The 21508-nt window shown below is 41.5% G+C and overlaps 1 protein-coding gene across 9 annotated transcripts in view; it reads left to right on the top strand.

The window, feature by feature from the left end:
* DIP2A (disco interacting protein 2 homolog A) overlaps positions 1-21508 on the top strand; it is a 252896-nt gene that overhangs the window by 140318 nt on the left and 91070 nt on the right. For all 9 annotated transcript variants that reach the window (XR_005295575.2, XR_005295574.2, XM_038421641.2 and 6 more), the window contains 5 exons: positions 1139-1258; positions 8759-9004; positions 16105-16233; positions 17896-18015; positions 19907-20104. Coding sequence is in view for 7 of the 9 variants with exons in the window: in XM_038421641.2 (XP_038277569.1) it covers positions 1139-1258; positions 8759-9004; positions 16105-16233; positions 17896-18015; positions 19907-20104 (813 nt within the window). In the remaining 2 variants the exon portion in view is untranslated. The remainder of the gene's footprint in view (positions 1-1138; positions 1259-8758; positions 9005-16104; positions 16234-17895; positions 18016-19906; positions 20105-21508) is intronic.

Here is a 21508-nt window from a genome sequence, read left to right as displayed (position 1 = left end):
TGGGGGAGAGGAGCCCCTCCCTCATTCCAGCCCAGCTGGAGCTGCCACAGCTGGGGAAAGGCACTTGTCCCCCACCCCAAGCTGCTGTGGTGAGAGAGGGCTGGGGATGGGTGCTCTCTCCCATCACAGTCCCAGGGCAGCCTCTCATCCCTGGCCCCGCCCCAGAGCCCACCCCCCTGTACCCGGCCCCGCCCCAGAGCCCACCCCCCTGTACCCAGCCCCACCCCAAAGCCCGCACCCAAGTAATAGGCCTCATCTCCCCCACACCCCAACCATCTGCCCCATCTCTAAGCCCCCTCTCGTACTCTGAACCCCTCATCCCCGGCCCCACTCCAGAGCCTTCACCCCTAGATGGAGCCCTCACCCTCTGCCCTAGCCCAAGCCCTCTCCCGCACCCCAAACTTCTCATCCCCAGCCCACATCCAAGCCAGAGCACTCATCTCTCCCACACCCCCAACCCTCTGCCCCAGCCCTGAGCCCCCTCTCGCACCCTGAACCCCTCATCCCCGACCCCACCCTAGAGCCCTCACCCCCCACACTCCAACTCTCTACCCCAGCTCTGAGCCCCCTCCCACACTCTGACCCCCTCAGCCCCACCTCCCACCACATGAATTTTGTTGTGCACCAATATGAAGGTGATATGTCACACCTCACCTCCATATTGGTGCACATAACAAAATTCATTCCGCACATGGGTGGGAAAAATTAGAGAGAACACTAGTAAGTGTGTATTTGAGGGGGATCAGAACATGCTTGGGGAGACTTTGCAGTATGGATTTGTCACTGAGTTTGCTAGGGTAGATGAGTAAATGCAAATATCACGGCTGCTAAACTCAACACTACATTGTTACTGTTGTTTGGCCTTTAGACCTTTGTGCTTTCTGACTCTCCAACACGGTGAAAAAGCTGCTGCTGTTGAGACTGGAAATATGTTGCTTCTACTTAGTAACTAAGTGCTGGTGAGATAAATGGATACTTGAACAAGGAGCCTGAGCATACGTTGTCGGACTAAATAATTAGTGTTATGAACCGTGATGTAGCACCAGTAATTTGTAAAGAAGGTTAAATCTGTGGTGTGTATAATGTTTTGGAAGGAAAATGTTCATAACTATTTTTCTTGTTGTTTATTACTATCTAGATGTCCACACTGAAGCAGTACAAGCAGCTTTGGCTAAATACAAAGAGAGGAAAATGCCCATGCCTTCAAAAAGACGCTCTGTTCTTGTACATTCTTCAGTAGAAACATATACACCTCCAGGTATCTAATAAGTCAGCATACATAAACATTGTCAGGTAAACTTAACATTGCAAATGTAATAAGTGAATGCTGTGTTGTTTATTCTACTGACTTTGAAGTCTCCCATTGTTGCAGTAAGCTTCTTGCATGCTATGTGAACGTTAGTCCTGATGCTAAAATTTAGGCTGGATTTGGTCACTGTCCGAATTTCTTTTCTTCCACAAGATTTTCTGTCTCTTTTCTTAAAATTTTGGAAGAGCTTTAGGGTGAATAGTAGCCGTTAAGCACAAAAAACTTGTTTATCTTCATTTGTAAAGTCTCATTCTGAAAGATATCATCATGGCAAAAATATGTCAGAGCTTTATAGATTCTTTATTAAATGTTGCATGAGATGCCTTTCTTTAAAATGGCTGCTGGGAAATGATTTAAAAGTTAAATTATTGAAAAAGCTCCTTGTTTTGTAAAATAGCCTCCTAGTTTGTTTAAATCACTTATGGTTCATGCGTGGAGCTCATCACTTGTTGTGAATTTGAGACTGTTTAGCCCAGAGTATATTTAAAAAAAAAAAAAGCCAAAAAAACCCCACCCTGTTACTTCTATTACTTTTAAAGAGAGGAAAGACAAAAATATTAGGTGCCTTTTGCCTTCTCCTCGCAGATCATCTTAAGGATAAGAAAAACCTCATTCTCCAGATAGCTTGCTAGGACAGCATGTAACTACTTTGGGGTCAGTGTCTTGTATGCAAATGTAAGTGAATTTCTCACCGACTCTTAAGTTTTGAACAACTGATTCTGTCACAGTCCTTTTGTGTGCTGCCCTGGAGTAGAGCCACAGTAAGCTCTGATGCCTTCAACTCAGTTCCATTTCTTAACACCAGCAGCGGAAGTACGGCCTGAGCTGTTGTCAGCTATTTGCTGGGCCACATCTTTTTCTCTCAATCCCTTGGCCTTTGAAGAAAACTTTGCTATTTACATGTCCTTTGTGTAATGCATTTTTATGGATTCTTTGCCTACCTTTATTAATAAAAATGTACTTTTAAGGGATATTTGTGGCAGTCTAAGTTCATGTTCTGTAGCTTCTGTTTCTCTTCCCCTTTACCCTTTTTGTCTTTCAGATATAGAGAAGCTAATCATCTTTAAAAACTTTGCAAGTATTTTTGTTTGACACTGTTATGTCTTAATCTATTAATAATTTCAGAAAAATATATCCAATGACAAGTTTACTTTGGGGCATGGACTGTAGTTGCTGGGATGTGGTTTCTGTCTTAAGTGTCTGAAGTCTGTCTTGGACATCCGCAATGACTTTCACAAGTTAGGTTTCAAGTTGGCCTGGATTGCCTCACACTTAAAAGCCTCAAGTGAACCAGAGTTCAGCACCCAGCAACAGGTGAGGACTGCAGATTTTCCTCATGGGGCAGCTCACATGCAAGTAGACAGCCTGAAGTTTCTATTCAGAGCCCTTGAAACATCCACCGTGTTTAGGGAATCCGGTGTCCAGGAAAGGTGATTTGACGCATCAGCTGTGGTGTCTTGGAGTAATCGTGGTCAATGCCTCTTTCAGCAACGTCAGTCCTGCAACTTCTTGCGTCAGTGCAGCAGTTTGGGTTGTCTGCCTGGGGTGAGCGAACTGTCCATAGGAGAGCATACAGGAGTGTTGGCGGAAAACTACTTGCCGTCGTAAGTGCTCCAGTCTCTGAGGCAGAGGAGGAAAAAATGGTTAGAGTACACAGCCGCCTCTTCCTTATAAAAGCCAAAACCAGAATGGAATTTCCCTCTATTTGAGAAAATGAAGTTGGTCATTGTTTTCTCTGGAAGCGTTCCAGGACGCACCATTCGAAGCATCTGCTGATAGTTGCCCCTGCAAATAAAGGAACGTTTTTCACCCACTCAGTCCTGAGCTGGTGGTTGATAGATGCATGAAAAGGAAATACTTGGTTACAAGAGGTGTTGGTTCTCCTTCCTGACAAAGTCTTGTGTCACAGGCTGTTGTCACCATTAGGAAGCCTGACTGTCCACAGTTCCACCTTTTTTCAGAAGGAGGGTTTGCCAGCCTGAAATGTCTTTCTGTGTGTGTGTGTGTGTGTGTGTGTGTGTGTGTGTGTACGTACGTGTACCAATTTGGAATGGGAAAGGTCCGCATCTTTGTGAATTTTCTTCCCTGAAATACATTTTAAGTGGTTTCTAGAGATGTTTGGAAACATCATGACATCAGATCTGAACTACCTTTGATTGGCAGTACAAGTAGCTCGCTCCAGAATCTAAGCACATAGACACGCATGGTTGTGAACATTGAGCTTTTATGTAGAGATACAGCTGGGGCTTGTATGATGGTGGAAACCTTTTGGAGAAAAATGGGAAGTGTGTTTCTCAAACACAGTTTATTTACTTAGACAACCATCCAGTCCTCCTCCCTCATAGAGTTGACAAGGGAAAGCACCCGCAAAGAATCTAGCTATTACTTCTACTAGATTTGGGATGCTCCTAGTTCTCTGGCTGTCTTCCAACAGCAATCTGTGTTCTGAACCCTGCTTCTAGGAAGCAAAAAATCTGGTGTTTTGATAGAATTTAAAACAAGTGGCCAGTCATCTTTTATCTACTCAGGAGGACTACTCTGAGGGAGGGGAAACTAGCCCTTTTCCCCCGTGTGACCCTGATTACCTCAGGCACATTGAGTTCTGTTTATGAAGTGTGGCTACAGAATTCAGATTAGATAAACTTCTCCAAAGTGCCCTGCTCGAGAATGCTCTTGACATCATCAGTATCAGGAAGAAACTGCAGGATATACATTCTCTTAAAAAATTATCAGCTGCCTGCTAAAGAAGGGAGGTATGTGTATTCTGACATGCCTATCACTGCAATAGCTGGTGCCAAGCGCACCCAGCAGGGTCCTTATAAGGAAGTAGAAGACACCAACTTATATCTAGTGAAAGAAATGGTCAACTGGTATCTCTAGGAACAATCATGTTTTTCCTAGGTGAGAATGACTGCTTATGAAATTTGAGACTTGCTGTGGTCGACAAACACAAGAGGGTACATCACCCAGCTGAGTTCCATGTCACTAAGGAGAGAGCTCCCGAATTATTTTAAGTCCTTTTTTGCAATGGTGCTGCATGAATTCATAAAATACTTAGTAATGTTTCTACACAGAATAAGAGCAAATGTTTCCCCTTATTTGGAGGACTAGCCCATCAAGAAGGATGTCATTTTGGTAGGACAAGAATCAGTGCTGGAGTACTAGGATTTAGACCTAAAGTCTAAGTTCGTTCCTCAGACAATTGAAGGTTATACAACCCATGCTAGATGGGGCTCATCTAAAAAGACTGTACCCTAGGACGAGACATGGCATTTGAGGTTTGCCAGTCAGAAGGTTTCAACGCAGACCTGCTGAAAACGTTGAGCAGCATGGCCACAGGGGTGTTTGTGTTACTCCTAGCACTCCTGCATATGAGGCAACCACTATGGGCCCTGAAGTCTCAAGGTTTGCAAGCCACACATTTCCTGCATAGCATCTGAATGACAGACAGACTACAATACACGTTTGAGTGGAAGTTCAGGGACAACCTGTAATTGGGAAAGTCTCCCAAATTACTCCAGTCCAAGTAACTATGAATGCATCTTTCCTGGGATGGGGAGATCACATGGCATAGCTTCACATTTTCTAGGATATGTGATGTCTCCGAGAACAAAATCTACATCAAACTCTGCAGGCAAGGGTGGTATTAAATGCTGTCCAGAGCGTGACATGTGGTAACCCAAATGGTGTCTTTGATCCAAACAGGCAGTTATGCTACCACATTTTATATAAACAAATATGGAAGAGTTGATTCACTTATTTCTTCTGTATGAACATTATCCTTAAAGACATTACTAGTTGTCCCTTCCAAGTCAGGAAAGGATAACATGATTACAAACAGGCTAAGTTGATCATTACTGTATCCTGGATCAGGGGCTGGTCAAGTAGAAAATAATTTTATCGCCACTTCTATGAACGCAAAATTACTGGTGGTCTGTGTGCATCACCAAAAAGCTTCCTTTGGACAATGTCTTCCCGATCGGTTAGGAAGGGAAATTTCATGTCTGAATATCCTCTGGCAGTAAATACTTGACTAAGGTCAGAAAAAACGTATTGATCCTCTGTTGGCCAAAGAAATAGAGTTCTTGACCTTGTAAAAATGCTGATAGCCAGTCCCATTGCACTGAGAAGCTTGTCACATCCAAGTACATGGAATCATGGCACTTTCCTGCATCTAAGCCTGGATACATTTCCCAATCCGCATGGTTACTAATGGGTTAAAGTTGACGATGTTGGTTTCTGAGGTTCCCCTAACTGTCTGGAAATAGTCTAGCAGATGCGTGAACAGTGCAAGTAGAAAACATTTGTGGCCTGTCGAAAAAAGTCCCATGTGGATCATTTTTCATACTCCTCATGAACACTGCTCTTCATAAATCAGGATTACAGACGACTTTCCAAATAGCACCTTTACCAGCTAGTTTTGCTTTTTGCAGTAATGTTCAAGTTACATCATTTTCAATTTCCTGGTATCAGAAACTGTGTGGGACTTAATGTGTGTAAACATTTTAATCTGTCTGTGTGGCTTTGACTATGTTGAAGAAGATTTCTTAATACTTGGGAACTGAAGTTTCTCATACAAGATGTCACTTCCTGGTGGCCGTAACTTCAGTTTACAGGGTGAGGAAGCTGCATATCCTAGTGACTTAAACTGAAGTTTAAGGGTAAAATCCTTTCAGAGATTGTTAAATTCCCTTTTAATCAATTAGTCTCATCCTGTTAACATGGTCTTGCGTCCATCTGAATGTTTTTTTTCCTGCATAAATAATATTGAATTGTGACTTCAGATATCATGCTGACATACATTTGGCCCAAAGGATGTTGGCTCTTGCAGCTAACCTGTGATCAGATTTCATTAGGGAGATTTGTAGGGCAGACGTAGCATTCTCTGCACAGCTCTTCAAGAACCAAGTATGGAACGTTATCAGAGCATATGTATTTGGTGACAAGAAACCTACTCATCTGTCACTATGGTTCTCTGGAGATATATCTGAGATTGATCATCACCCAATGTCCTTTATACTTGAGGGGTTGGTAACCCTCTTTGGTTACTTTTTTTGCATATTCAGTTTTCACCTTTAGCCTCAGAGTAAGTGCAAGTTGCAGGCATTAAGGGTTTATGCTTTGGCTTCATTAGAAAGGCAGCTGCAATGGCCCCTGCTAGAGACAGCATTCAAGAACTTTTAAACTATGGGAGTTCCCCAGAAATATTATCCACAGGGCACAAATCCAAGCCTGCTGATCTTTGACAGCTGTATCTCTTCAGAGAACTATTGTTACAGATAAATGTATTTTTACTCAAAATATGTCCTGTTTGGCATAAATCCATAATTTGAGGTGAAATGGTCAGATGATATTAGAGCTGCAAGTTTAGCTTCAGTCAGCCCAGTTGAAGCCACTGGATAATTCTTTCTTTACAAGAGTGATCTCCAATTTTCATATTTTTGCACGGTTTAAAACCAGTCGTTCTCAAATTACTGAAAGTGTTAAATTCTTGATACTTCGTACATTATTCCCTGGAGTTATCTGGCAATATTCATGTTTGTTGCTATATGTAATCTGGGATTCTTCATGTAATTCCATATCAAAACTATTAATAGTACATTACATTTGAACCATTAAGCATACAAAAGTTAGGAAATACCAAAGTTAAGATTGCATGTATTCCACATTAACTCTGTCTCCTGCCCATGTAGCATCATTTGAGAAAGTCCGGAAGAAAAATATCCAGAGGAGGAGCTTCAGCCTCCAAGATTTTGCTGGTTTACGCAAATTGTACAGAGCAGTGTAAATGCCATAATCTGAAGCTATTTGGCTCCTAGACCATCTGAACACTGCTTCTCCCCTGCACTGTTGCTGTTTCTCCAAAAGGACCCTTCTCTTGTGACTCTCAGGATCTCTGCTGCTGGGAAATCTCTGGCCTAGCAGAGATCCTAGGCTTCACCAAAGGACAATGCCTGATCTTGTGTAGTTTAGGAACTCCCCAGCAAGGCACCTTCCCCAGCTACTGAGCTCTAAAATGTCTGTCCGGTTATGGCCAGGAGAAACCTGTCAGCCCAGTGAGGTTTGATGGAGACTGAGGGAATGTGAATGGTCCTGAGAGTCATTCAGAGTCCTCAACCCTTGTCTCAGCCCCTTCACGCCTTCCAAGGCTGGTTGGAACCTTTCCTCCTCAATTTCACACCTTAAAAACCTGGCAAGGACCCTTTCTCAGCTTCTGTTCACCTTACAGTCTGCAGTAGCTTTTCCCTCAGCCTCAGTTATCCCTTTCAGTGTGAATGTACTTAGATTATTGATTACTAACCAGTTTGCTGTGAAACTCATTAGTTGATAATGTGTGCGCTGTGTCATTCCTTAGTTTTTCATTTAATAAGCTTAGCAAAAATAAAATAAATGCTGTGAACACTGAGATTCAGATGCTCATGCCTCTGTCAGAGCAAAAACTAGTTTTTCTTAGAAAAAGGCCATGCAACCCTCTTCAGCAATGGATAATTCCATGCCAAATTTCAGCTTCAGACCTCAGCTATTTTGGCTGGAGAACTATTGTTTAAAAAAGAATTTTTCCATAATGCAACAAAATTAATTTCCCTCTGCTTTGTCACTCAAAACCAAGCAAACCTTAGTTCCTTGAGCTGTTTGTCTTCTGCCCAAAGGTGGTGATTTCTAACATGGAATATTAGTCCAGAAAATGAAAGTTTCAGAAAGTTCTAAATTTTAAGCAGGCAGTTAAAATAGGAGTTATCAAACCTTAGCTGTAGCAATGCGTGGCTGGCTCCACTATAACAAAAGGCCTTAATAAGTTTCATCCATGTAATGCACTCAACTAGATGTAATATACATATCTTTTTTGATTGGGTTCCTAATTCATTATAGTTGTGATGAAACTAAACAAATGTAAAATAAATATTTCATTGAGCAGCACAGATTTACTAGCAGTAAATGAGCTGGCCTCTGGGTGTGCTTTTTGCTGTAATCGTTTTATCAATCTAGAAAAAGGAATCAAGTTATGCAGGGGTTCAAATGGAAAACAATGCTGAATTTTTAATTCTTAACTGTGGGAGTAGTTCTACTCAGACTACGCAAAAATAGAGCGCGCTAAGGTGCGTGAAGGGTAAATGTCCTTATTCCACATTGTTACTGTATGTATTCAATAGTTTAGGCAGAAGTGGTTTATTTAGCAGATTATATTTTTGTCATTCCAAATAAAGCAGTTAAAATGAAATGTTTTACTGTTAGACATTGTTTTCCAATGATCCTTCATAGAAGTTAAGCACCCTATGAAAGGGTGGCAGTGGAACAGAATTTGTGCATGCGAATGTGCCATATGCTTAGTACATGCATCTCATGTTTAGTGCATGAGAAGTGACAAATGGAGAACATGGAAAGACTTCATGTTCCCCTTTATTGGGTCATTCCTACATTACATGCCTGTCATCATTATTTTAATCACAGACACATCGTCTGCATCAGAAGATGAGGGCTCGTTACGTCGGCAAGGGCGGATCACCTCCACTCCGTTCCAGAGCCATTCCAACGTAGAGCCCTGGCTTAACCGGGTTATCCAGGGCTCCTCCACTTCATCCTCTGCATCCTCCACCTCATCCCATCCAGGAGGAAAACCTGCTGCTGCTTCCAATACTGCTACTGCCACCGCTGCTGCCACTGTGCTTGCAGATCTTATGGCACACGCTCAGCTAGGTTAGTAAAAGAACTGCCTATTTGTAGCTAAAAAGAGGAAATAAATTGTTAAGCAAATCTGAAAAATACAAGTGTGGTTAAACATGAAAGTCAGGTATTTCGTGAGTGCCGTATTTTTCTAAGCAGTATTCCTAACTAAAGTGTATGATCCACAGGCCAGGTATGTGTCATGTATTGTTTTCCACTATAAATAGAAATAGATACTTACAAATTCCAAACAAACATTTCCTTGCTAAAATATTAGTGTCCTGATAAATCGAATCAAAGGTACCTATCCTAGTTCATAAGAAACACAATTTCAAAATGAGGTATCAAATGTTCAGGACATGTCTTCTGATATCCACTTGTCTAGCCCAAGTAACTTCAGGATCTGGGATTCAAAGGTAGTTTAGTTGGAAAACCTCCATGAACAAGAGGTCTGTTGAAATGCTATACAAGATTTACATTTAGATTAGGTGCTGACACACATTCTTAAGCGTTTGGATTAACAGCGTGTACACGATGCATCTGGGTATAGAGTTATTAACTAGAGGAAAGTTATGCAACTTGTACTGAATGACACTTAATATTGAAACGGACTTGAAAAGCACAGAAATATTTGTTGAACAAAATGTTTTTGTAACCCATGTTCAAGCAATAGTCCTGCCTCATTCTCCCTAACACTGCGGGGCTAGAACTCGGGATTACCAGGGTGCTGGATGCATCCTAGAGAGTTCTTACAGAATAGTGGTCCTCTGCAATTGGGAGACTCAGTGGTACAGAGAAAAGCCCACTCCTTTTTTTTCTAGAATTAAAGTGTAAGGGATTATTTCATCTAGACTAGTGAAGGTTGATGCTGTGTCTGTGCATGTGTGTGTGTTTAATAATGGTCTAGTAGTAATATAATACTAAAAGATCCTTTGGGGAGTGGGGAACAGTACATTTTCAATACATCTACCAAGTTGTTTGAAGAAGTTTAAAAATACAGCATAAAATGAGGAGTTATTTTTAATTATCCTTTGCTCCATATCTTGAAGTTCTTACCTCATGCGTAACAGGTGATGTGGTCATTGAAGACAATGAGAGTTCTGTCTTAAGACTTTGGGACTTGGCCACTTTACTTATCTCATTTCTTTGTTTATATGGGTCTGTTGCCTGTATGTATTATATACAGACATTTGCTTTGCAAATATTTCAGAGGTCCTGCTGAATTATATTGAAGCACTTCAATAAACTTACAAAATGAACATACAGATCTTTCTCCAACACTAATTGAAACACACTTAACTGAAGACTGTTGTTAATGAATATATTCATCAAATATTCAGTTAATTCCACCATTCCAGCTACCATCCTCAGACTTTGCACAATGATCTATGCATTCTGCTGTCTGCTTGGTGTATCCTCTAGACTGAATCGCTTCAGTATCTGTGTGGAAAATTACAGCAATGTAGTAATTCATTTACGACACTTCAAACCCAGCCAGCCTGCTAAATCTGGTTTCCTATGGTATGATTTCCACTGGTTCTGATACACTGGGGGGAGTGTTCCTGTCTTCTTTCCATCAGGAAGGAAGCAGCCATTCAGCCAGAAAGGATTCGTCCTTAGCTCCTCCCTATCCAAGCTCCTTGCTGGCCTGCTTCCCAGTTGCTTCCTGCCTCAGGCTGAGCTTGAAGCACCAGCTCTTGTTTTTCTACAGCCTGTCCTCAGAAATAAGAATGATAAAAGAAGCTGCCAGTCCATGAATTCATACCCAGGCTCCAACAGGGCACCTCCACCTTCTCTTACGGCCACCAGGTGCCCCAGTTCTCTGCAGCAGCAGGCTCCCTTGGACTCTCCACAGGCAGTTGCTGGTAGGAACTGGAGTTGTCCTGCTACTCTTCAAGTCCCTTTCCCCACAGTTGGGCCATTTTCTCCGGCTCATTAATGCAGCAGGGAATGAATGGAAGCCCAGATAGAGAGATGGAAGTTTCTCCCCCTCTCAGGAAGCTTCTCTTGGGGAGGGGAGTTTGTCCCTTCCTCATATCTCCAGTTTCCTCCTCTGTTTATATAGGGATCTGTTCTCCATTTTGGGAATTAATAGGAAAGAAATCTGGTCTTAACTTTTTGCAAGAGGATTTGTTTCCATGTTGAAATGCTAGTGATTTAGAAAACTCTGAGAGGCTGAAGTGTTCGTTCGTTCTCTCTCTCTCTCTCTCTCTCTCTCTGCCCAAACCACAGGCAGTAGCTGAACACCACCTCTCTCTACTCACTGTTCTTTATCCCTGACTAGCTGACAAGGAGGATTCAGCTCTTTGGCTGAGTATAGTACGCACTCCTTTGCTAGTGCTGTCTTTTGAGGGTGTTTTTAATTATATGAATGTATGTCCGTTTGTAACCGGTCTGAACAATTCCTTATACATAAACCAACCATCAGCCATAAGTTTGGGCCCATCTTTCTCTTCCCACCAGAGATGTTTTATTTCATGTCCCCGGAGCATCCCCTACTCCCTACAGCTCTATAAATAGGGGGAATTGGGGGTGGCATTGCACCATTGCCAGATCCTGGTTGCCTGTTTGAAGGCTTGCAGAAGGAACTGGAACTGTGGTTCGTGTCAGCCATTAGTGCTGCTCAACCTCAGACTGTCTTTAGAAAGACGTGTGGTCTTTGGACTCCAGTGAGTGTAAGTAGAGTAGAAAAGTCCAATGGGATTTTTGAGCGTATTCTCTGTTTCACACACAGGCGTGATGGGGCTTTCAGTACATAATCACTCTGAGAAGGATATTAGCAATCTAATCTTGGAAGGATTGGAATAATTATTTGTATGTTAATGTTAATGTAAATACTAGTATGTTCACAAGGATAAGTAGAGTAGAACAAAATTATATGGGTGACTTCAACAATACGCACACACTTTATATTCCAAGGTGCTTTTATAAACCTATAGGTTGGTACAACAATAGTGAGACATTCAAGTCAGCTTGAATAGTAATTTTCCAGAGAAGACCACTCAGAATATTTAATGTTCTCAATTGTACACTAAATTCAGACTAACAACATAATGAAAGGTACAAGGGAGGGCACTAGGTTTGAAAGGAGGACTGAAAAGTGTGAGCTGTGAGGTCAGGATATGTAATCAGCACAGTTGAAATAATTAAAGGACCACTTAATGTTCAGCATGTCAGTGTACTTCAGCAATCGCACCCCTGTTGTGTGTGTTGCTACTCTGTGTAGATAAGCCTTGCGATGCTGAGTTGAGAAGAATTGGGTTGAAGAGTGAACCCAAGAAAGAAGTAGATCTGGATCCAGATTTTATGTGAGGACCCACTTGCCATTCCAACTGAATTGCTGTTTTGTTTTTTGTTTTTAACTGTTTTATTTTTCTGGTGGTTCCGGTTCAATTTCAGTAGCTATTTAGTTATTTAAAAGGCCTGTTTGACTGACTGGGTACCTGAAGACAAAACAATGAAAATCTAATACAAGTCTGTAGGTCTAAACTAGCTTCCCACTTTAGTTCCCAATTTTAGAGTCCTCATATATACCCCAAGATTCTTTCCCTCAGATTATCTTCTTACTGGCTCCCAATTCCCTTTCCCAGCTCATGACCTGTATAAATAAAGGTGGTGGTATTCTTCTGACCTTTTATTGACAAAGCCACATAGCAGATGTGATTTTGAGTGATCATTTTGGGGGAAACATTCAGGGATCACGAGCTGTGCAAGATATTGTCACATGAGGCTGGACCCTGTAAATTTAGCAGAATATGAGTTTTGTGGATTAATGTTGCAGTCAGCGGCTCATATGTACATTTGACTTCAGTTTTCCTGTCTGTGCTACATTCCTTTGTTTGCTACATTAAGTCAGTGTTTGTTTTAGTGCTTTATTAAAGCAAAGAATGTTTCCGTTTTTAATAAAGTAATCAAAACTGGGCACAATAGGACATGCCAATGACATTTTGGGTGTATGCCAAATACTCAATATTCTATCATAAAACCCTTTTAAATGGTATGAAAAGTCAGATTTCATATTCAGTTACCACATGTTGTTATCCCTTCCAATTTAGGCTGTTCTGAGAGAGTGACTGATTAAATATTACTTTCTGACATTTGGGGGTTTTGTCACTGTGAAAGGAGTTTGTGATCTCAGTTCAGTACAATCATAGAATATCAGGGCTTGAAGGGACCTCAGAGGTATCTAGACCAACCCCCTGCTCAAAGCAGGACCAACCCCTGTAAGTACCTGGTAGACAACTTACATAATACGGTAGACGCTCATTAGTAGCAACATATTGGTGCTCTGTTGCTCCTAAGCGGCTGTTGCTATTATGAGAAGTGTTGACAATTCACAACAGAGAAAGTATTCCCAAGCGAAATGTTCCTGTAAGCGGCGATTGCTCTTACAAGCTGTTGCTGCGAACAAGCGTCTGCTTACAAGAAACTATCCTCAGAAGTGGGCCCCCTTGGACATATTCTCAATATATATCAAGTATTTGAATAGGCATGAGAACAGAACTATCTTTGTCCCCTGGGTGATTCCTCCAGAACTGAATTGAGTCCTATTGGTGCTGTGGTGTAGAAAAGTTTGCACTTCAGATGTTTATGCTTCATTTGCTCTGTGACTCCACTTTTCACTACTGTTTGTTTTTTTCCATTCATAAGAACTAGATTACAATACGTTGTTAATTTTTAAACCGTGTTGATGGTTTCTGTCTTGGCCATTTTAGTGGGCACATCTGATGGATGCAAACTGCCAAGTTATGATCAAAGCCCAGAGTGTTCTGTGATCCTGAGTGTGCCCCAGAATTGTACTCTGGAATCTAAACTTTAATGGAAAAAAAAGTATCTGGCTTTTGTGGTATGAACATCGGTGAACTGAATTCAGTATTATTGTCCTAAGTCTTCAGGCAAATGGAAATAATAGCTCTGCAAAATTAAAGCTATCCCATTCATCTCAATAGATAGTTTCCTCTGGAACCTAACGATTAATGTAATTGTAGATATTAACTGTTTCATTGCTGATCACTTTTGCAGAAATAGCTCACTAACTTGCTTATCCCCCAGTGCCTCCCACATCTCCCCAACTCCCAAAAGTCCCAACTGTCCTCTATCCAGCCACCTAAAGCTCCAGTTTTCATCCTTGACAACTTCTCTGATGCAGCCATGCCTTGCCAATACAGAATTCTGTGATGTGTTGAAATCCTCCTTTGGATTTCAGTCTCATTGAGCTGCACTAGGCCACTACACAGCTCTCATTGACATAGATCACCTCCTTCAGTACTAGGGCAAGGTATTCCTGCCTCACAAAGGTAGTTCATTCTCTCTGCTCCGTTCACGCAGCTCCTCTTTAAGACTCTGGATATCTAGGGTCTCCAGTTCAAGCTCTGATGCCTGCCTGATTGCTTCTTCCAGACTCTGGGTTTTTCAGTTGCAGCTGCGTTCTGAACTCTTTCCGTAATATGGGTCACATATTGATCCTGGGTGGTTGGACCCTCTTGATGGAAAGCTGTAACTGACGGTCATTGCCACAGGCTTAGGTGGGTGGACTCTACCTAGGTTGAAGAAGATGGTGTGATCTCAGTCATCGCTGGTTGCTGGTTGTTGGAGGGCAGTTTTCAGTCGATTACTGTTGCTTCACTTCTCCACTTAGCCCTCCATACGCATGAAGAGTCTCCCCACGTAGGAACCCATCTCTAAACTTCAGCTTTGCAGATGCATCCCAGCCATTAACTTTAGAAGCTTTTTCAGTGGCTTCACCCCTGGAGCACTCCTGCTTTCTCCATGTAAAATTAAAATATAAAATGTATAAATGGTGCACAGTGCGTCTTCTGTCATCTCATGCCAGCCGCATCTTAAAATGAATTTATCCCACCAGATTGCAACTCACTCTTGTCTCTCACAGACTCGAGCCTACTCCTCTGTGAGCATTGGTACCCAGAAAAATTAAGGGTACGTCTTCACTACCTGCCAGATCGGCAGGTAGTGATCGATCTATCGGGCATCGATTTATCGCATCTCATCTAGATGCGATAAATCGATCTCCAAATAGACGCCAGTACTCCACCTCGGCAGGAGGAGTAAGCGGAGTCGACGAGGGAGCCACCGCGGTCTACTCGCTGCTGTGAGGACGCCCAGGTAAGTCAAACTAAGATACTTCCACTTCAGCTACGTGAATAGCGTAGCTAAAGTTGCGTATCTTAGTTCGAAACCGCCCCCTCCCTCCCCACCCCCCAGTGTAGCCCAGACCTAAGTGTTTGTAGCTATGACAACCATGCTATAATCTCTGGTGCCGAGTGCTGAAGATTGTCCATCTATTAGAGCCACATGGGCCTCTTAACATTCAGAGGGTCTGGCGAAGAATGAAACTCACACAGTAAACAAGGAATTTCACTCAGTCTAACTGAGAGAGTGTAAAAGACAGGCAGTAACCCTTACGAGTAAATAATGAGGGCATAACACAATTAACAAGGCACGGTTACCCCTTTCTGATCCAGCCTGGAGCTAACCACAGAAGGGCCACGCACTCCTGCAAAGGAACCACACGCCTGGTTATGAAAGTCCATCCTTAAATGAGGATCTCAACATCTTTTGGGCTTAACTGTGCTGCATTTGTGTCTCCTGTTTAGTCCTCAGCATTCTGGGTCTTCTCACAAATGTCTTTCTCTTGGAGATCTAAAATCAGAACTTGCTGCAGTCCCTGGGCTGAGGCTCCCATCAGGGACCTTTTCTTACTGACTCCCTTATCTTCCTGCTGGGAGGCTCCCTGAAGTACCTAATTCAGTCTCTTCCTTTCCTAGTTAGGATTCTGGGAGCAGCCCCCCTTCTGCCATCTGGACCAGAGGCTGCCTGCCTTTCACTCCTTCCATCTGTTCACCCACAGTGGATCCCCTCTAGTTTCACCCCAAAGTGATCAGATTGGCTAAGGAGAAGGGACTTGGCTGCCCACCAAAACTTGATCTGACCAATCCCAAAGATGCAGTGTCTGTTGCAATATTTTAGCCATTTTTTTTTCTTACTGTCTGGCTTGGGATGGGGGTTCTGCAGAGAAAAAGCTGGGAAAGTATAAATGTACAGTGAGAGGCAACTTTGTATAATAACTAAGATGTTTGATGTGCCTTCTGTGTCTGTTTCTTACATCCTCACAGATAACCACTCCGCTCCTCCTGACGTAACAACGGGTCTTGTAGAACACTTGCATCATGAGCGACCACAAGTAGCGTCAGTACGAGGAATTCCCAGGGGCTACAACAGCAGCATACTAGAAACTGCAGATGGTGAATATGTCAAAATGATCCCACTCTCCAACACCTGGCCATTTTTCTGCATCAATGAGTAGACAGAGGGTCTATATAACATATGCCATGGTACCTGACTTGCATATGCAGTGTACCATAGGCTATTATATTGCTGTTTGTTCAGTGCCAGCAATGGTTATAGCTTTCCAGTTAGACTTCCATCAGTAATATTTGGATAATCTCTTTTCTAGAAGTATGTTGTCATTCAGATTCAGACTTGAGTAGTTCAGTGTGTATATGGCAAAGACTGAAGCTTGGGGATCAGAGAGAGAAGATTGCAACTGTTCTTATAGAGTAAAAGATTCAAACATGAAGTGAAGTTGACTGGAACAATGTTTTGTAAATCATGCCTTTTGACACACTGTTCTACCCCATCTTATATTTTGGAAGATCATGTATTCTGCCTCTGGATGCTCAGTCCCCTTTCTTTTCCCATTCACTAGCTTCAATAGCACTGTGACAGAGAAAGCCAGTAACTTGGTTCAAAGCTGCTGTATGCCTTGTGGCCAGGAAGTGATTCAGAGATGCACATTCCCTCTCCATATGGTTTTTCTTGACACCTGATCCTTTGCTTTCTCAGTACAAGGTGTATTAGCCATCAGGTTGGGTCTACTATATTTGGTTTATTCCTATATGTTGGGTTTTTTTTCAGGGCAGATAGTGGCAAGCATGGCACATTGTTTACTGAACCACTTTAATCCTTTAGCCTTCTGTGTTTCATTTCTTTGCCACCATCCTTCCAACAGAGGGTTTTGAAGAAGTTAATGCTATCTACTAATCAGTCAGAGGATGGCTACTCTTAGTGATGTGCATCATTCGTTCTCCCTTAGTGGCCAAGTATGCTGCCACTGAAGTGCTCTAAGTCACTGTAATAGCCTAGTGAATGAGAGCCTGGAAATCTATCCCAGGTTTCCCACTTTGCAGTGAGGAATGTTACCACTAGGCAACCAGACTGGCCGGTGTCCATCTTTATAGTAAACCTATATGTTGTGTGTTTTTTTGTTTTTTTGTTTTTTTTAAAGTCATAGCATTTTTAGTTTCAAAAACATAATTGTATATTGAATCTCAAACTTGGAAATCCCCAAACTGAGATAAGCAAAAGCTAAAAATAAGTCAGCTCTCTTCTGTCCAGTTGTGTATTGTAGTAGTGTTTTTTCTGGCGCTGTGAAACCCTCTTAAATCTCATTCAATTAAAAAAAAAATACTATCTCCTTTACAGTATCATATTTTTTTTTACACATTTTGAAGTTGAATAAATATTGATGTAGCAAAAACCCTTCATCCTATATAAAACAAAATAAACATCCTGTTGGTTAGTCCTACACCATTACTCAGGTTTATTATCAAACTTTGTAAAGTCAGCATTGTTTGCAGCTAGATTAGATGGTGAGAAGACACATAGCAGGCAAACAGCTAGTAAATAGCATTGCTTTAAAACAACCTGAATATTTGTTTAAAGCTGCTATTGATGGGGGTTTTTTTTCCAAACAGACAACTGTTTTCACCCACTTTTTCACTTTCACAGTGTAAATGTGCTCCTCAGTCTATGGGCTGATGTTACCAAAAAGATGACAGATTTTGTTTAGGGAGGACAGTATATGTAAGTCTTCGTTCTGCTCATTCTTTATATGAATTTGACAGGTGTTCCAGTGAATAGCAGAGTTTCCTCAAAAATCCAACAACTTCTAAACACCTTGAAAAGACCAAAGCGCCCACCACTGAAAGAGTTCTTTGTTGATGATTTTGAAGAACTACTCGAAGGTAATAGCTGTGTAAGAGCTGTTAACTAATATCTCCAGAGTTTTCTGATTGTCCCCATAAGCTATGTGAGAGGAGGGATTTCTGCTTCTTTAAATAGTACTATAAAACATTTTTTCCCCAATCCTCTTGGCTTACATCATGGCACAGTTGGTGTTCTTTGGCAGCATATTGTTTATCTTTCTTGTCTTTTCCAAGTACAAAACAAATTATGGTATGTCCAGTATTTCAGATTGTCAGACCTTGTGCCAACACTAGCGTAGAATATCACAGCTCTTCTAATTATTTTAACTTTTGCTATTAATACTGCTAGGTGTCACAAAATAAACATTGTTTTCTTTTTTGCAGATTTCATATTTAATATTGCCTGTTTAATATTCTTATGTTAATAGTAATCCCACCAGTTGCGACCACTATAATTAAATTTGCAAAATATTTTTTTCTAACATTTTGTTTGCATGTGTTCAAAAATTTATGAAACATTCATCTTTGAGGCTGACCTTTTCAAAAGATGATTTTATTTAAAATCTTCAATAAGAGCGAATTATAGTAATATAATATGATGAGTAAATAATATAATAATATTAATGATGAGTATTATAATATGATGAGTAGTATAATATGATGGGAGGTTTTTTTACCTTATATTAGGAATGTCAAATGTTCTCTAATCCTAAGATGATAATGATCTCTTTTTGTATTGTAATTAATATCTAAGGGCTGGTCTATACGACCGCTTAAATCAGTGTAACTTGCATTGCTCAGGGGTGTGAAAATGACCCCCCCCCCCGAGTGACATAAGTTACATCAACTTAAAGCACTGACCATACCACGCTATGAAAGGCAGGAGATGCTCTCCCACTGACATAGCTTCCACCTTTTGCAGAGGTGGAGTAATTATGCCAACGGCAAAGCGCTCTCCCATTGGCATAGCACGTGATCCCCAGACGCGCTACAGCAGCACAGTTGCATCGGTGCAGCTGTGCCGATATAGCATGGTAGTGTAGACTTGTCCTAACGAACAGAAGCAATGTATTGGTTTGGCTTTTGATACGCAGAGACGTGCTCTATCTAAATATATTCTACAATCCTACCTGTCCCCCGGTCCTCTGAAACCTTTAGCATCAATCATGTGGGAACTTGGTGCCCAAAAATGAACATCCCTCTAATCCAGTAGTTCTCAACTTTGGTCCAGTGCTTGTTCAGGGAAAGCCCATGGCGGGCCAGGCCGGTTTATTTACCTGCCGTTTCCGCAGGTTCGGCCGATCACGTCTCCCACTGGCCATGGTTCACCGCTCCAGGCCAATGGGGGCTGCAGAAAGCGGCGCGGACCGAGGGATGTGCTGGCTGCCCTCCCCGCAGCCCCCACTGGCATGGAGAGGCAAACCGCAGCCAGTGGGAGCCGTGATCAGCCGAACCTGCGGACACAGCAGGTAAACAAACTGGCCCGGTGCGCCAAGGACTTTCCCTGAAGAAGCAGTGGACCAGAGTTGAGAACCACTGCTCTAATCATTGGGAGTGCTACCTTTCTACTAACCTGTCCCCAGTTGCTGCCTATCTTGCATCTATGTAAACAAGCAGATAGATAGCAGAAGTGTCTTTTTTCCACAGCAGAGCTGTAGGGTGATCTTGGGATTCAAATTCACTAGTCATCTGTCCAAGTCTTTTGTGAAATAGAAGATTTGGAATTTAAAAAATGCCAGCCAAGGTAAACGCTTTCTGACCAGGAGGAAGCCCACAGATCCTTAAACAGCATCATCTTAAAGATAAAATAAGCCACTACAGCTGTGAGTAATGGAGAGGTGGACTTGGTTAATGGACTCCAGAGATGTTAAGTATGACACATGCATTTCAAGCACAAAATTTTGTAATTTTAATGTTCTTCTTCGTTTAGTGCAACAGCCTGACCCAAATCAGCCAAAGCCAGAGGGAGGTCAGATGACTGTACTTAAGGGCGAACCCTTAGGTGTGGTTACCAACTGGCCCCCATCGCTCCTGGCTGCTCTGCAGCGCTGGGGGACCACCCAGCCGAAAACCCCATGTCTAACTGCATTGGATACAACCGGGAAAGCCATCTATACTCTTACTTATGGCAAGTATTGACTTTGGTACCTTTAATAAAAATGGGGAAAAAATTGAAAGAGGAAGAGCTGGTTATTTGGAAATGAGCCATTTGCTTCACTCGGTATAAAAGAGACTTGCTGAATACGGTACATTTTTCTGTCACTTTTGAGACTCCTACGTAGGTGTGGATTGTGGTATCTTGGACCACTGAATGTTGACTTTATCTTAGAGAAGATGAAAAATGTATTTTGGAGGGGGAATGTACAATAGGGATCTGCACTGATTCTCCAAGAAATGGCTTTTTCATTAGCAATAAGCCTAGTAATTCATGGACTTGCTCATTAGAAGAGGAGACTAAAGGCAGCCGACCTTTGTGAGGTTTTCATACATATAGAGCAGAAAGGGACAGATCACAAAGTGCACTCATCAAATTTGGAAAGTAGATGCTTCTGGAGCTTGTTCATATGCTTACTTAGAACAGAAGTTCTATAATTCAGAATATGCTAAAGGAAGCTTAATCGTCAGATAGGAAACTTTGCTGCATCAGTGAACAGGAAGTATTCCAGCAGTCAGATGCTTTTTAGGAGATAATTTGGTTACTCCTCAGAGGCAGCTCAGCAGCATGTTACTTGCAGTTATCTTTGCCTTTATGCATTATATTAAAATTTCCTATGAAACATCCAAGAAACTTGACTAGGCAATTATGCAACATTATTTGATAGGTAATTGAATAAATTAATATGAGTAGATGGAGTGGTGGGGCTTTAGCAAGATGGCCAATTGGTCTGAACTGTGTTCAGATGCTTTCTTTTGATAGCCATAAATAAAAAATCAGAACTGATGTAAATAGTGCCTGATAATTAACTATCTTAGAAATTAGTTCTAGTTTAAGCAGAGTAGTTGAAGTCATAGTAATAAATTAGGAGTCCTTTTTAAAAATAGGCAATCCTAAAAAGGTAACCAGTTGTATTTTGAGTTTGTCTAACAGATTATTTTTCAGCTCTTTTTCTTGATGATCTTCTTTTTTAGCTGAGTATGAAGTATATCATCGTGGCATTCAGGACAGCCAGTTTCTTTATGTACTTTTGTATGTTTAATGTTGAAATAATAGTAGAGCAAAGACCTAGTACCATTCTTAATTAGAAAGCGGGCTAAATGAATGTGTTATTCATAAGATAATTTATCATTTGATGTATGTTTGTTATATACTAGTATAAAAGTATTGTAGTCCTGAATATGCTTTTATTAATAATAATGCAAATCTATATCTGTCAAAATATTCAGTGAAATGTCATTTTAAAAACAGACTTTTAATTCTGGTAGCTGAATTCAAATACTGTGTATGATGTGAATGTTCTAATTACTCTAAAATCAGGAATATTTAATTATTCCTTTTTAGAGTACCAGTTGTATATTTTAAAAACTTTCCTAA

The sequence above is a fragment of the Dermochelys coriacea genome, chromosome 11 (genome assembly GCF_009764565.3).
Source record: "Dermochelys coriacea isolate rDerCor1 chromosome 11, rDerCor1.pri.v4, whole genome shotgun sequence".
NCBI classification, from domain to species: domain Eukaryota; kingdom Metazoa; phylum Chordata; order Testudines; family Dermochelyidae; genus Dermochelys; species Dermochelys coriacea.
This window is presented reverse-complemented; position numbering and strand designations above follow the sequence as displayed.